Source organism: Erpetoichthys calabaricus, chromosome 1, assembly GCF_900747795.2.
Source record: "Erpetoichthys calabaricus chromosome 1, fErpCal1.3, whole genome shotgun sequence".
Classification (NCBI taxonomy): domain Eukaryota; kingdom Metazoa; phylum Chordata; class Cladistia; order Polypteriformes; family Polypteridae; genus Erpetoichthys; species Erpetoichthys calabaricus.
The window spans coordinates 35640527-35658405 of record NC_041394.2 but is presented as its reverse complement, the minus strand read 5'-3'; the positions used below and the strand labels follow the sequence as shown (position 1 = coordinate 35658405).

At 39.3% G+C, this 17879-nt stretch overlaps 1 protein-coding gene across 5 annotated transcripts in view; it reads left to right on the top strand.

Annotated features, from left to right (window-relative positions):
• The window catches only part of LOC114648586 (PH and SEC7 domain-containing protein 2-like), a 114717-nt gene that overhangs the window by 49703 nt on the left and 47135 nt on the right, over positions 1-17879 (top strand). For all 5 annotated transcript variants that reach the window (XM_051936253.1, XM_051936257.1, XM_051936247.1 and 2 more), the window contains one exon: positions 806-1812. In XM_051936253.1, the coding sequence (XP_051792213.1) occupies positions 928-1812 (885 nt within the window). In that variant the 5' untranslated portion in view covers positions 806-927. The remainder of the gene's footprint in view (positions 1-805; positions 1813-17879) is intronic.

Below are 17879 nucleotides of genomic sequence, written 5' to 3'. Positions count from 1 at the left end.
GCTTCAAGGTTGTTTTTAGACAAATAGACAACACTTAGCAATTTATATATTGTATATGTCTATTTATAAATATGTATATTGTAAGAAAGGCGTTATATTGTGCCTGACCTGGCACAGACTTGACATGGGAGGCACGTATAAAATAAAAAGACTTTTATTTTTCTTCAGCTGGGCGGCACATCTTCCCCGTGAACCTCCCAGCCACAACACAGTCCCAAGCACTAAACACTAAAGTCAAAAACACTCCTCTCTCTTTCACCACCACTCCTCCACAGCTTTGTCCTCCTTCCACCCGACTAAAGCCGTTGAGTGGTGGTTGCTGGCTCCTTTTATGACCCACCCGGAAGTGCTCCAGGTACTTCATCACCTGTTTCCAGTTGCACTCCCAGGTGGGGCTAAAGATTAGTCCAGCTGGGCTCAGGGACCCATGCCGCGCCCCCTGGTGGCCACCCCAGACCCCAACAGGGCTGTGAAGAACTCCATCTCCCTTGAAGCCCTGCAAGAGACTGAGGCACAGCTCCAACCCAGGGGGGTGGCCATTCAGCGTCCAGGGGGATGTACTGCACCATCCAGGGCTGCTCCCCCCCCCCCCCGCCACAATATATATATTATATATATATATATATATAGATATATATACAGTATATGTAAATGAAAAGCTCTTTGGCACATGTTTAACTGGAAGTGTTAAATATGGATGCAACATTTGTAATGTTCATCAACTGATGTGCTCTACTTTTAGATGGTTTTGGTTTGTGCTTTGACTCCCTGTTATCTTCACTAAAATATTTTTCTGTTTTCACAGGTTTAAATATGTGACAATGTAAACTTGGAGCAAGCATGCTACTACATACAATATGGAATTATGAAAAACATTGAACACAGTGGTGACATGATTCTCAAATAAGAACTATTTGACCCATTGGGATGGAGACCATACAGGTGGATCAGTCTTCAACATCACAATTAGAAGTGCCAGCATACTGTTTTGACTATCTGGAGCCCCTAGACTGTATGTTGACATCTTCTCCTTCCGATTTCTTGGATGTTGACCTGGAAGACAAGATGAGAGGAGAGGATGCCTTTTTTGTTGCAGAAAATGAGTTGCAGGAATACATGATAGGCAATGAGGAAGTCAAAGTAGAAAGCAGCAATGAAGCCTTTCTTCAAGAGCCTGACTCCAAGCCTCTGACAGACACTGAAAAAAATGTCTGCACACACAGTGAGTCTGGTCTCTTGATGGACTGTGAAAACCTTTCATTTCCAAATCAAGACCACCAGGTCACAATGGAAAATGAACCTGTCATTTTGCAAACTGATCTGAAACAAACAGTAACACAGGAGAGTCCTGTAGACTTTACATGTGATGATGAAAGTCACGTGCCTAATGACAAGTCAGAACCAATATCATTACATACACAAGGCTCATTACACATGAGCTCTATGGATTGTGAATCTCTGGGCCAGTGCTTGGACCCCCTTGAAATGACCTGGACTGACAATCCTTTAATGGCACCTTATGTTGGTAGTGAACAGTCCACCTTTAGCGGCAAGTCTGAAACGAAGGCTCAACTTCCTGACGGAACATGGCTCTCCATAGTCAAGCAGTGTGAGAGTATTTGCTACATGGAAACAGACCGTTGGACAAATGGCCAGGTGACTTGTTCTGAGGTCAACAGCCAGGTGACTTGTTTTGAGGTTGGTGGAACAGAGAACAGCAATACTGATACTGTAAACATAGACATTCCTGCTGTATCATCTGTCATTCTGCCACCCAAGAAGAGAAGGCCAATAGTCAAAGAACAAGTTGAGGTAAATTAAATTAATTAATTTCTTCTTTACATAAAAAATCACATTTCAAGGGTTTGGGTGGTTGTGAATGAGTCTAACTGGACCGTAATCATAAAAATGACACATCAAAAATGCATGAAAGTGGTGAGTAAAGGAAGAAAAGGGTACCAGAGCTGGAGATCCACAATTTACTAACCTCTTACAATACTGTTATCTTTCTGGTGGAAAGAGCTCATCCCCACTCTGGTGCATTCTACACCATACAGCCCAAACCGTTGTGGGAGACGCATTGGTTAATGAGGGTTAATGCTACTAACTGGCTCCCTTCTTACTAACTCCAAACATGTAGATTTTAGATGTAAAACTGAATCCTAGAATCTGATGAAATTTTTAGATGACACAGCCATATTAACGTGTATCAGATTGGACAAGAAAATTAATATAGGACACTAGTGAAGGACTCTGCTAAGTGGTACAAACAGAATCACCATCAGCTCAACTTCAGTAGGACAAAGGTGTTAATCCTAGATTTCAGGAGTGTCAAGCCCACTCTGCCTCATTGATGGTGAAGATGTGAAGATGTTGAGGAAATACAGAATAAGTACCTCAGCTTTATTCCTGAGTAGGTTGAGGTCATTTGGTGTATGTAGGCCATGTTTACATGTTTTCTACCAGGTTGTAGTGGTCAGTGTATTTTTTTTGTGGTAGTGTACTGGGGCAGTAACATTAGTGCATTGATTAAAAAGGCTGGTTAAATCTTTGGAGTCAGGCTGAACACACTGGATAAATTGGTAGAACAGAGGTCACTCAGCATGCTTCTTACAATCTTGGATAATGACTTTCATTCCTTGTATGAGGTCTTGACTAAACAACTGCATTGCTCCAAGAAGTGCCATGTGAGGTTGTTTCTGTCCTAAGCCATCATATTCTATAATAAGTCACCCCATTGCGGAGGTGGTCTTATCCCTATGTGCTGAATGGTCCTGAGCCAGTCTAGCAGATGTCTTAAGAGACAAAGGCACTATGCAGCCGTCATTTTTTTACATGCTTATAGATAATTCTTGTTATAGGTGTCTTTCCATCCTGTTAACATTCACTTAAGATTATGATAATTCTTGATATATATAAACTGCTCAAAAATTAAAGGAACACTTTGAAAACACATCAGATCTCGATGGGGGAGAAATCATGCTGGATGTCTATACTGATATGGATTAGGTAATGTGTTAGGAATGAAAGGATGCCACATCATTTAATGGAAATAAAAATTATCAACCTACAGAGGGCTGAATACAAACACACCCCGAAAACCAAAGTGAAAAAATGATGCGGTAGGCTAGTGCATTTTGCCGAAATTGCAATGCAGCAACTCCAAATCGTAGTCAGTATTGTATGTTTGTTTAGTTTGTATGGCCCCCATGTGCTGACAACGTCGGGGTAGGGGCGCATGCTCCTAATGTGACGACGAATGGTGTCCTAGGGGATCTCCTCCCAGACCTGGACCAGGGCATCACTGAGCTCCTGGACAGTCTGAGGTGCAACCTGGCGGCATCAGATGGACTGAAACATGTCCCAGAGGTGTTCTATTGGATTTAGGTCAGGCGAGGGTGGGGGCCAGTCAATGGTAACAATTCCTTAATTCTCCAGGAACTGTCTGCATACTCTCGCCACATGCAGCCGGGCAATGTCATGCACCAGGAAGAACCCAGGACCCACTGCATCAGTGCAGGGTCTGAGAATGGGATCCAAGGATTTCATCCCGATACCTAATGGCAGTCAAGGTGCCATTGTCTAGCCTGTAAAGGTCTGTGCGTCCCTCCATGGATATGCCTCCCCAGACCATCACTGGCCCACCACCAAGCCGGTCATGCTGAACAATGTTACAGGCAGCATAACATTCTCCACAGCTTCTCCAGACCCTTTCACGTCTGTCACATGTGCTCAAGGTAAACCTGCTCTCATCTGTGAAAAGCACAGGGTGCCAGTGGTGGACCTCCCAATTCTGGTATTCTATGGTAAATGCCAATCGAGTTCCACAGTGTCGGGTAGTGAGCACAGGGCCCACTAGAGGATGTTGGGCCCTCAGGCCACCCTCATAAAGTCTGTTTCTGATTGTTTGGTCAGAAACATTCACATCAGTGGCCTGCTGGAGGTCATTTTGTAGGCTGTGGCAGTGATCATCCTGTTCCTCTTTGCCCAGAGGCACAGATACCGGTCCTACTGATGGGTTAAAGACCTTCTATGGCTCTGTTCAGCTCTCCCAGAGTAACTGCCTGTCTCCTGGAATCTCCTTCATGCCCTTGAGACTGTGCTGGGAGACACAGCAAACCTTCTGGCAATGTATTGAAGTTGGACTACCTGTGCCAGCTCTGTAGGGTCCAGGTATTGCCTCATGGTACCAATAGTGACACTGACCGTAGCCAAATGCAAAACTAATTAAAAAACAGTCATGAAGTGACGTGTAGACATACCCTGCTGTATCTTCCCACCACTTCTTCTACAGGAATAAAGAAACATCATGGGGGTGCTGTGGCTTCCTGTATAGTGAGATTTTCTGGTGAAAAAAACACAGTAATATGCACTGTGGTGCATTTTAAGGGGTTTTATTACGAAAAATATACAGCAGGTCACAAACTGTGCACATACACACAAACACAGAAGTGTAAACAATGCATTACAGAACAATATTCCTTGTTTTCCACCACAAAAAAATAACTTTTAAAACATCAAGAAAATTATTTTTTATTGAGTTTTTGCATTCCACAAATGAGAAATCTCCTGCAAAATTGTATGAGAATCATAACCTGTTAGCATTAAGTAGGCCAACTAAATAATGTAATTGATTTAAAAATACAATATGGCAGTGTTTGCAAGCTCATTTCAAGAATCATCACACACAACCCTAGTGGACTGCTGTCTAAAACACAGTCTTTGTTGGTTGGTTTGGTTGTTCTTTATACGTAGCTTTACTTTCAAGCCATGGACTTTGAATTTGGTCACAGACAACTGTAATTTAGGCTTTGACAAATTCCTTTTATGATTGACCCCAAAGGCCCAAATTTAGAGTCAGTGATAAGAAATACAAAAGTGTGAAGGCTGACATGTTTGCCTATCAACCAAGCAATCTAGTTGTGATTCCTATCTATTACACTTAACATTGTCTTTGTATTCAAACACCTCAGTTTTTTATCATGACCCTAAGCCCACCATGGGTGAGGCCATATTGAGTTATTTATTGAAATAAATAGTGCTTCACACCAGAAGAAAAAGCAGAGAATACTGGAAACTGAAATGTTTTCCAGTACTAATAGTTATTATATACTAAATCTTCTTCTTCTTCTTTCGGCTGCTCCCGTTAGGGGTTGCCACAGCAGATCATCTTCATCCATATCTTTCTATCCTCTGTTTCTTGTTCTGTTACACCCATAACCTGCATGTCCTCTCTCACCACATCCATAAACCTCCTCTTAGGCCTTCCTCTTTTCCTCTTCTCTGGCAGCTCTATCCTTAGCATCCTTCTCCCAATATACCCAGCACCTCTCCTCTGCACATGTCCAAACCAACACAATCTCGCCTCTCTGACTTTGTCTCCCAAACGTCCAACTTGAGCTGACCCTCTAATGTACTCATTTCTAATCCTATCCATCCTCGTCACACCCAGTGCAAATCTTAGCATCTTTAGCTCTGCTACCTCCAGCTCTGTCTCCTGCTTTCTGGTCAGTGCCACCGTCTCCAACCCATATAACATAGCTGGTCTCACTACCGTCCTGTAGACCTTCCCTTTCACTCTTGCTGATACCTGTCTGTCACAAATCACTCCTGACACTCTTCTCCACCCTGCCTGCACTCTCTTTTTCACCTCTCCTCCACAATCCCCATTACTCTGTATTACTGTATATACTAAATGAATCAAGTTTAATGGTAATAAAGTTTGGTAATAAATAATTTGTAAAGAGTCTTTACTTTTCCACATTGTCACTTGGACAATGCCAGGTAGTTCAGCTAGTTTTGTGAGATTCAGTAGACACCTGTATGCCAGATGATGATTCCTTACAGTTGTTTGCATATATTTTTTTATAGTTGGAACATAAACAGGTTAAATGACTTGCTTGGAGTCACATGGTGAGCAGTAGGTAGGAACTGAACCAACCATCTTGCGGTTTAACATTCAGTAGTCTAATTACTTCTCCATACTGCTTGTCAAAAACTAGCATTAACTCTTTAAGGGCTGAATTATTTTTTTCCCTTTTATCCCAGGGCTGAATATTTTTCCAAAAAAAAAAACACACAAAGCAATGGTTTCACACATAAATCAACCTAAAATACTTACTTATGACAATTGTCACTCTGTTTTATATTCCATGAGCCTCTACAGCATGTAAATTCACCTACTTATTACATACCCATTTGTCTCATCACTGATAAGCTGAAATGCACTTACTGGGATAAGACAGATTGAAGTAGTTGAGTGGCTGGTAATCCATAGAGTTCCACGAGTGTGCCATGTCGTCTAATGAAGTCCAGTTGCCAGTTTGCCTCCCACAGATCTACGTCTGTGTAGTCCTCTCAGGGGGAACGTTGCCGTGGGCGCATCAGCTACACGAGGGTGTTCAGCACTACGATCAAATGGGGACTGATCAGTTGACGCAAATACCTGACTTTCATTTTCGATTTCCAGATCATTTGCATCAAAATTGGAGTTTGATAAGTGACCATGTAGTCCTCCCAGGTGAACGATATCATAGGACCGTCAGCAGGTGACTGATCAGCTGATGCAGGTACCTGACTTTCGTTTTCGATCTACAAATTAGTTGCATCAAAATCAGAGTTCGATAAGTTAGAGTCTGATTCAGCAAGAATACTAAATAAATAAAACACGGTGCATTTTGCTTTGCACATTCGCTTTGCTCTCTCACCTGATGTCGATGCCATTATAGACATTGTTCACTCTGCGCTACTTACCCACTCAGGAATTCTACGTCAATAGGGTCAACCCATAACATATCAACATTTAGAGCTTTTATTACCCTCTGCCTCTGGATGTCGACTTTAGTCGTTATTTGCTCTCAACCCCTTATTTCGACAAAAGTCAACATCCGGCCCAAAAGAGTTAAATAAAGTCAGCAAATACTCAAAGGTAGTTTGAAGAAATTCAAAGGTGTTGTAGCACAATGATTAGTGCTTCTGACACACATCTCCAAAGATTTGATCTCTTTCTGTGTGTTAATTGATACTGTATGACCTGCAATGGACTGATCCCCTGTCTCCATTTATTTCATGCTGTGATCCTATTTAATTAATTGATACTTGCAGGTCCAATTGCCTGGTTTTAATTATTTTCACTATGTCTTCAACTGGGACCCTGGTACATTAATTGACTTGTTTAAAGTCATAATAAGTTAGTGGCAAAGACTGAACTGTCATCTTTTGTGTTCATGATCAAATGATTTAGCCACTACCCAATAACGCAAAAGAAGCTCATTTACAGGACGAATTAGCAATAGATATTTGTAATTGATGTGGCTTTCTAGGACCAAGGCTTTTGACCCTGACACAAGGATCATCAGGTGATTAAACATTGTTAAAAGTCATCAGTACAGAAGATTTGTCTAAAATACAGTACGTCTGAACAATTAATGGTGTGTTCAGATCTGTGGTTTTTGGTCTTGGGACCCAGTTTTATCAATTTTTGTTTAGTGATGACCATTTATTAGTAGAATTTTAATGTAAACTAGTCAACATTTTCTCCTAAATGACATACACTAATAAACACAGAATTTAAACACGGTGTACATAATAGTGATTGGCACTCATTAAAAAATAAATCAACACATTGGGTTTTAATATTGAATTAAATTTAGTGCCCCTTTGTCTTTTTTAATTGGTAGCCTGGGCTGGTCTGAGTTTCAGAAGTTTGTCAAAATCAGAGGTAAGTGAAGAAGTCACAGAGAGGAATATGTTTGTGTCTGTGGACAACTGACATGTCTAGAATTTCAGTGCACACATTTACTGCACAAAGCAAGACGAGCTTTTCCACAGTTGTGTGTGCTTTCTTATTTTTGGCAGTTTGATGTGCAATGAGATGATGCTCGGAGTGGATACTGGTTTATTGTACAAGCACACTAGAATGGTTTTCATTTTTCATTAAAAAATAACTTTACTTCTGTAAGTAGCATGCTTTGTTTCAGGATGTCTTCATAGTTGAAACATTCATGCTTTATTATGGTAGTAGCATACTGATGATAATTCACAGTGGTCACTGTTCTCCATGCTTCATGGTAAGAGTAAATCGATATCTCAGAAAATCTGGGTTGCATGTTCTTTTAAAATTCCTGTTTGGTTCCAGGAGTTTGAGATAATCTTGTGAGCTCGAATGGTACTGATGAACTTGCCCGTGTTCTTTTGCTTTTTTAATGAGTGCGTATTGTGGTCTATTACAAGTTCTCATCTGCTCATAACTGAACTTATGTCAGTCATTTCAATTCCTCAGTATGCAGGACCAAAATATCCCTTTGACTGGTAGAAGAACTGAAATCTGCAATCAGTAGTCCCCAAAATCATTAAGGTGATGGGTGATTTTACTTTATTTTTTTAACTTATTCTGAAGACCCATGCATCCAGAGACCGATATTTGGGTTGGCAATCCACACTTTGAGAAACATCTCTTTAGGCTACAGAACAGAATACCTGAGAGTTCTTCTCTTTGCAAACTACAGAATCATTTTTTTTTATTATTTTGATAAATATAAATCTCTCTATTATAAAAGAAAATCCTGAGACAAGACAAGATGGGACTATTTCCAAGAGATTTTTTCAAGTCCTGCGAGACTTCATCCACACACACGGTCCTCTCACCTCTCACTCGTGTGAATGTCTTTGTCAGACACAGTTCCTTCTCTCTCAGCTCTTATAAATTTTTACATTTTCCTTACTTTAAGATTCCAAATAAAGAAGACTTATTATGTCCAAATCTTATTGAAGAATTTCATCCTGAAGGGTTATCAACCGAAGAAATGAGTACACAGGCAATCATAGCACCGAGAAACGGTGAAGTCAATAGAATTAGCGTGAAAATTGTCAATCGGCTACACGGTAAATTGGTTAAATGTGTATCAATAGACTATGCTGAAACAGTTGGTGGTGATCGTGAGGGAGATGAAAACATTAACTTACAATATCCCGAAGAATAACTACAACCGTTAACACCGTCTGGTCTTCCACCACCCAAATTACTGTTGAAAGAAGGATGTATCGAAGAAAGGTAATGTAGTACATCTTCAGGGGATAACATTAGACACCAAAGGAGATCTTGATATGCCATTCATATTAAAACGTTAACAGTTTCCCATTAGAATAGCCTTTGCAAAGACAATTAACAAATCACAGGGGCAAACATTCGAAAAAGTCGTTTTATTTATTAGGGAGAAAGAAACGAAATTCACTCATGGGTAGTTATACGTTGCGTTGTCACGATGTAAGTCCAAACACAGAATCAAAATTCAATTCATATTGACAAAAATTCAAAATATTGTTTTTACTGAAGTTTTACAGTAAAAGTGTAAGTTTAAAAAGTATTTGTGTGTTAATTTCAAAGCCAAACAGAACAAAATTGTATAACGCAACAAATATCTCTAACACAACATGAAACATAATTTACTTTCATATTATTATGTTTTACTATTTTTTAATATGGTTAATTACTCGCTGTAATGTAAAATAGTTCTATTATGCATATAACAATCTCTTTAAATTGTACATCCACATCCCCATACGCAAGCAGCAGAAATGCAAAGTGGCGAATGCGTAGAGCCGGCCTGGGGGTTGGTAAGTGAAGCGAGTATAGGGTGAAGCCCCTTAGTAAGAGGAACAAAAAATTTAGAAATTGTTTAAATGACCATTCTTGAGTCCAATAGTATTAACTGCAAACAAGCTGCATTAGTTTGCTGCTGCCAATGTTACTTACTGTATAGAAAAGATTATCATTACTGCTTTCTCCATGCACTTCTTCACATGAAAGGCCAAAGAAACCCAATGTAAAACGTTAACATTAACCTGACATGAACAGCTTTTATTTATGCCACTGGATGGAAATTTGTGTCTTTTAGCTATTAGCCAATCAAACGAGTTTCATTAATTGAGTGGCCTCCTCTCGTTTTCCAAATGTCTTATGTTCTGAACACTTACTACTGTAACTCACACAGACAGGCAGTGATGTCTACTGGTTAATGCACTGAACTATAAAGTGGGCTCCATTTGGTTTGGGTCCCACCACTGACTGAGGAGATCACTTAAAATGCTAGGGTAGAATTAAATTTAAAAAATGTATAAATAATGCTATTAGTACACCTGTAAACCACCTAAGAATGCTGGCCACTATGGCAAGAAATTATAATGTGTAAAATGATACTTACTGAGTGGCATGGTGGTGTGGTGGTTACTGCTGCTGCAATGATGCTGGGATTCTGATCTCAGTATGGCCACTGTCTGTCTCGCAATTGCCCTTTCTTCTGCAGGAACAGAGATTAAATCTTAACCTAATCCATGTATGGGGGGAGCACATTCTACCTTTGGTGTACCACTGAAACCAGGGCCACTTGTTCTGGGATGAGTTTACACCTCCAAGGATCCAGCAGATTTACACCAATAAGAAATTCCTCCATCTCAGTCTTCTGAAGATGACAGCACAGCATGTTCTCCTCTTGTATGCCTAGATTTTACTTTTCATTCCTCCCACATCCCAAAGACGCTGAGCTTGTTTGATTAATTGTCCAAGTGTGCGTGTACAGAGTGGCAAAATGGCATCCCATTCAGGGTCGATTCTTGCCTGACACCCAATGTTGCAGGGTTAGGCTTCTGCTAAATACATAAGCATATTGAGAAGACAGACTAGATGCAATACGCATTCCTTGTTAGATAAAGGTTGTGATTTATTTTAGAAGTGGTGTGAGGACTTCAAATGCACCCAGGGAAGCAGGCCAGTGTTCTACCTGTCTGCCCAGAGGTGGTGTGCCAAAAGGCACTTGCATGGCTGCCTTCAACCTACAGTTTCCATGGGTTGTACTTACTGTTTCACATGACAGTAGATGGTAAATAATAACCAAATAGAATAAAATTAACTGACAGTACATAATTAAGCAATTAATAAATGGGGAGGAATCCTGGCTTGGCCATAACAATACAGTTGTAAATAAGTCTCATGTCATCTTCCCCTTTTTCAGGCGAGAGTCAAGGTTATTTGTAAGTGAATAATTTTTTTAACTCTAAATGAGGTGTGAAATTTGCCACAGTAGCTTTTTGTAGAAAGGTGTATCAACAGTTATTCTAATATATGATCATTGTTTATTCATTTCCTCTAATATATAAAGATAGCAGTCCTTGGACCTAAACATCTCAACTCTGTAGTGGGTTGAGAGGCCTGGTCTACTCATAGCGGTTTTTATGTTTTCACAGATGGATAGACAGATAGCACTTCATTTGTACCCAAGTATTGAACTTGCCATACATTTTCTTTAAAATAATAAAAGCCTTTCAAATATATTTAAAATGTTTGTTATGGCTTTGTGAAGTTTCACTGGAGAAAGATAAGTGGTCTGTATACTTGCCTGCTGTTACATTACAGAGTTGTTGTCCTTGATCAAGTTTATTTCTTTGTTCATTCAGTTATTTTTTATTTAAATATTTTTTGTATTGTGTAGGTTCTGTTTTTTGTTTTGTTCTTTCTGTGTTTTGTTTATTTGATGTGGTGTTTATTCATTCTAGTATAATGCTGTATCATGTTAACATTATATGTATTGGTTGGCTTTGTTCATTTAAACTACCCTGTTTTCTGTATGTAGAGCCATAGGAGGTGGGCCACCAGATTATTCAATGGGGGGCTACCCCAGCTATATAAATGAAGAAGATACTGTGGGTACTGGTTTAGCTAGATTCCTGTGTTTATTTATTTATTTTTAAATTTTATTGATTTTATTAAAATCACACAACATTCCATACAAATAGATCAATTTTACAAAAATAGGATTGAAAACAAATCAACCCCCACCCCTGAGAAAGAGAGTATGGCCGGCAGAGTAAAACTTAAAGCTAGTAAAAAATAAGTAGATAGATGAATTGATAAGTGAATAAAGATAAATGGAGAAGAAAAAGAAAAGGGGAGAGAATCTGCTTCCTCTGTGCTTTGAAAGCTTATTCTAAAATGTTATTGATTAGATCCTGCCAGGTTTTGAAAAAGTTCTGCACAGATCTTCTAAGTGAGAATTTGATTTTTCCAACTTCAAATAGTATAAAACATCAGTTACCCACTGACTTAAAAGAGGTGAATTAGAATTCTTCCAGTTGAGCAAAATAAGTCTGTGTGCCAATAGTGTAGTAAAGGCAATTACAGTTTGTTTGTCCTTCTCCACTTGAAGCCCATCTGGGAGCCCACCAAACACAGCTGTTAGTGGATTAGGAGGGAGTGAGACACCAAGGCTGTCTGAAAGGCATTTAAAGATTTTGGTCCAGGATGATGTAAATTTGGTGCAGGCCCAGAACATGTGGCCCAATGAAGCCATAACTTGATTGCAGAGTTCGCAGGTTGGATCTTGCCCTGGAAACATTTTGGACAATTTTAAACGAGACAGATGTGCTTGATATATAATTTTGAGTTGAATAATTTAATGCTTTGTGCATATGGAGCTCGAGTGAATTCTCTGCATGGCTACCTTCCACTCCTTTTCTGAGATGTTGAGTGAGAGATCCTTTTCCCATTGTCTTCTTGGATCTTTGAAAGGGAGGGACTATAAAATATTTTTATATATTGCAGAAATGCTGTCTGAGTCCTCGAGACTGAGTAACTGTGCCTATGTTTAATTTATGAATTCAGTTTTTGGAAATTTCTGGCTTTTGACCACCACAGCATAAATTACCATCTTCTGTTTTGAGATATTTGGATTTGCTTGCCATTATTTTTCCCCTTTTTTTTCTTCCTTGATAAATTGTTGAATATTTAAAAGAAACTTTGTTCTTCTTTGGACAGAGCTTTTCCTTCTCTCCTTTTTGTTATTGTGGAGATGAGAAAATATTTGAATTTTAAAAGCCTTAACCCTATTGTGTGTCTGTGCAGGCCTGAAGGTCTGCCTTTAGACTTTAGAGGTGAGGCCTTTCAAGTAGGCTAAACTCACTAATAAGTTCTGGTCTGGCCTTTATTGTGTCTTTTTGAGGCTTGCTCGCCCCTTTGTTAGTCTTTGTGGTGGATATCATACACCTCTGGTACTGCAGATCCGACAGCTTGACAGGTTCAGTCAATACAATGGGGGCAGTTGTGATCTGCATATATATTTGTCATATATGTGTACTTTTCTCAATCATTTTCTGAGAACTCGTCCTTATGTTGAATGTTTCTTGGGCCATAGTTAATGATTCTGATTTACTTTAATTGTTGCCTATTATATTTGGCTGTTTTGGCCACCATTTTAATTTTCCGTGCCTTTTGTAGTTAGGGTACCTTCCCATGTTGTCAGGTGCATGCTCTTGCAGGTCATGACCTTTGGGTAATAAGGCAACAAGTTTAAAGAGCACACTTGTGAGCAGTAAAGAAAGAAATTTCCATGGCACTATATTAATAAGTCCCAAGGGATCTAATCTATGCAATGTATTGATGCATGGAAAATGAAAGTTAGATGTACATTTTTTATTATTTTTTTAATATTATGTATTTTTTTATTGAAAACTGTTTTGTTGTGTAAAAGTGCTCATGAAAGATGCTTTTTATACTAGTAGACAAGTTATATACTTATTAGCCTTGATTTACATGTACACCCCACTTTATTGCCTAACGCTCATCCATTCTTCAATCATGTGTCAAACACAACAGTGGACAAGGGCCTGTCACTGTCGCTACCAGATTACAGATCAAATACAAAGCAACTGCAGAATACCTTAGCAAAGGCCAAGAGCCACTTCAAGAGCAGCATTCCTGCTGGGACATAGCAGATAAACTACCTTTGAAAGGGCTGCACAGAGGAATATGGCAGAGGCTGGCGACCTCAGCTTCTAAACCCCAGCAGGTGCCAGAAGCTGCATACCTCATCGTTACCCCTGAAAGGGCACCACAGTTCTAACAGTACGGGTACATCTCACACTTAAACAAACATACCACACATAACTCAACAACAAGGCCAGGTTTCTACCTTTGAAAATGCAAAACAAATAACAAATCACTCGAACAAGCACACTGGAGCAAATGATATCAACAAACAAGGCAAGTTTCAGTGGGGTAATATTCAAATTTTAATTTATAATCATTAATTATGTTTTTGCAAAAAAAAATTAAATACTAGAAGTCAAAAGTAGAAGAAAAGATGAAACCTGCACAATTCACAATGAATTTCTCTAAAAACAAGCTTTGCTTCAGTATAAGCAGGGAGGAGAGATGTCAATGAATTAAAAGAGTCTAGACTTATAAATCAAGGTGTTCCCCTTAATGGTGCCGCCTTGGTCTGCTTCTTCTTTGTTGGGGCATACTGTAGATTGCACTGCAATTTTGTTCTTGGACTTCACAATGTTTCTGTGCCACTTCAGAACTGCCTATAATAACAACATATATTTATAAAGAACATTTTCATACAAATTATGCAGCTCAAAGTGTTTTACAAGATGAAGAAAAAAAAAGAAAAATACAAAAATAAGATTAGGCTATGCTAAGTAACAAAGAATAAAGTAAGGTCCGATTTTTGTTGCAAAATAAATGAACAATTTACATTTACATTTTTTCACTTAGCAAACACTTTTATATAAAGCAACTTACAAAAGAAATCAACATAGTTGAGTAAACATCAGTCTGGGTGACTGTTTAGGAGCAAGTGCCACAGGACAGTTACAATATTAACCATCATAAGTGCATTTAAAACCAAATACAACAACACAGGACTAGTTACACTTTTTTTAGTGTTGTGAGTAGTCAAAACAAAATGTGATAAAAAGAATGTGAGTTTCCCCAATAAGTTCCACAAAGCAGACAAGAACCTTCACCAGCCTGTCCAGATAAGCCTACACCCCATGCATCCACCCCCCAGCTACCAACAGCAGGCTTTGGCCTACACAGGCCCCAAAACGGCAATCTGGCTTTGAAAGATCAAAATATAATAAAAGTGCCAAAACATACTAAAATATCTTACAATGGAGAGGATAACTACAAACCTCTGCCCTGTAGAGATAATGCAAAGCAAACCAAAAATCTTTATAAATTGAGACCGTATTGTCAAAAATAGCAAAAATAAAACAAAAGGCACAAAAGGAACAAAAATGCACTTGTCTAAAAGGTCTCAATGCACAATTCAAAATACAGTATTCCTAGAGCAAACACAATAAACAAACCAGAAAATTCAAAAGAAAGCAATTCTCACAAAAAATTCCACAAACTCAGTGATCCACTGCCAGGACCCTCACACTGGCCTTTGTATAAAAGATGAAGGGAGAGCACAGTAGCAGTGACATCAGAGTGGCTCTACTTCCAACCACAACTATCAAAGAAAGGCAAAATATTTAAACTTATAAACCAACAATACAAAATAATGAGCAAACCTAACAGAAATTACATAAAAGCGTAATAATTTTAATTCAGAATGAATCAGAGTGACAGCAAAACAGAAAATGCACACACATTAGATTCAGAAAGTATTAAGACCCCTTACTTTTTGTACACTTTATTGTGTTAAAAATTTAATTTTAAGTGGATACATTTGACTTTTATGTTCATAAATCTACATTCAATTACCCATCATAACAAAGCGAAAACGTGTTATCAGAAATGTTTGCAAATTTATTAAAAATTCAAAAGTGAAATTTTTCATTCATATAAGCATTCAGATGCTTTACTGTGGCACTCCAAATTGTGGCCAAGTATATCCTGCTTGCTTTAATTCTCCTTGAGATCTGTCAAGAACTTGATTTTAGTCCACCTCTGTCAATCTGAATCGATTGGACATCATTTAGAAAGGCACACACATACTTGTGTACATCAGATCCACAATTAACACTGAATGTCAGGACAAAAATCAAACCATGACATCCAAGGAACTCTCTGTAATCAAATTGTTGTGAGGCAAAGATGAGGGCAAATGGATAAAACAATTTCTGAAGCTTTGAGAGTGCCCAGGAGCACAGTGGACTCAATTATTGTGAAATGGAAAAAGTTTGAAACCATCAGGACTCTTCCTAGAGTTGACTGTCCAGCCAAGCTGAGTAACAAGGCAAGAATGGCCTTAGTCAAGGAGGTGACCAAAAACCCAATAGTCACTCCAACCGAGCTTTAGAAGTCCTCTACTGAGAAGGAAGAACCTGTTGGTAGGATGGCCATCTCAGCAGCAATCCATCAATCAGGTGTTTATGTGAGTGTGGCTAGGTGGAAGCCACTCTTCAGTAAAAGGCATTTAAAATACTCTGAGAGCATGATGAGACAAAAATTAAACTCTTTGGGCTGAACTCCAAACACTATTTCAAGTGAGGTCCAGGCACTGCTCATCACCTGCCTAATACAATCCCTGAGGTATGCATGGTGGTGGCAGCGTCATGCTGCTTCTCAGTGTGCTTCTCAGCAGCAGAGACAGGGAGACTGGTCACAGTTGAAGGAAGAGCGAATGCAGCCAAATATAGAGAGATCCTGGAAGAAAATCTGTTCCTGTGTGCATGTGACCTCAGACTAGGGCAATGATACACCTTTCAGTATGACAATGACTGAAGCACACAGCCAAGACAATGCTGGAGTTCCTTCACTACAAGTCTCTGAATGTCCTTGAGTGGCCCAGCTAAAGCCCAAACTTAAACAACATAGAATATGTGTGGAGAGACGTGAAGATGGCAGTTCACAGATACCTCTCGTCCAGTCTAACAGAGTTGAGGAGGATCTGTCAGGAAGAAATGGAATAAACGGTCCAAATCCAGGTGTGCAAAGCCTGTATAGACTTACCCAAGAAGACTCAGAGCCTGAACTGTTGCCAAAGTGCCTTCCACAAAGTACTGAATTAAGGGTCTGAAGACCTGTATAAAGGAGAGATTTCAGTTTTTGATTTTTAATAATTTACAAACCTTTTTGAAAATATGTTTTCACATTGTTATTATGGGTTATCCATTGAAAATTAAACCTATAACACTAAGGGGTGTTCAGAAACTGAATCCATTGTAAGCGCTGGAGGAAACTCTTGTCAAATAGAAAGACCTCCACTAGTACTCTGACTCCTACCAGAGCTACCTTTCTTATTGCCAGCGCCATTTGACGACCTGCTCCTAACATATAATGACCAATGTTTCCTGCACTACAAGGCTCAATCTGCTGGACACTACGTCACATCTACAATGATCAGGCCATGTTTGACCCCAGCTTCCAGTAGCATTTACAATTGCACCAATGTCATGTAACCTGATCATCTCTTAGGTAGATCCTCCCACAGTTCTTTTCATTATTTGTGATGGCTTCTAATAATATCTTCAAACACACATACTGTAGATAAGGCATTACGTTGGATTTTTTAAAATTCAAAATAGGAAATGGCCTTGTCTGCAGTTTCAGAATGGAATCCAAAAGGATCATGCTGATCTTGTTTTGTATTTTGTAGTGATTTTTTTTTATGATAACTAAAGCAGCAGAGGAGAAAGTGAACACCAAAATAAAACAACATTCGCCATTACAGACGGCATCTTTGTGTACTGCCAGGCTGTCCCTGAGGTAGCACAGAGGGAGATAGAATTCCAGGGAGGAGGCAGCGCTGCAGTGACGTGTGGAGATGCTAATGGCAGGACGACCGGAAGCATAATGTTTTCATGGGCCACTGCAGTTTCTTTTTTTTTTTTACTTAGCGGGGATAATGACATCAGCCATCCAGGGAAAAGTCAGATGTCAGGGCATGGCAGGTGGCCAAACATATCCAGCTGGTACTCAAGTGAGATGCTCTGTTTAGCAGTTCGAACACTGAGCAGACAGTTCAGCTAAGCTCAATCAAAACACAGCTCACATGCCTTCTGTCAGCGTAAAGTCAGGAGCTTTCAAACAAATATTTTTAAAAAAGGAATCCAGGCTGTTCCTTTGGCAGAAGCTGATAATCTTATTTATG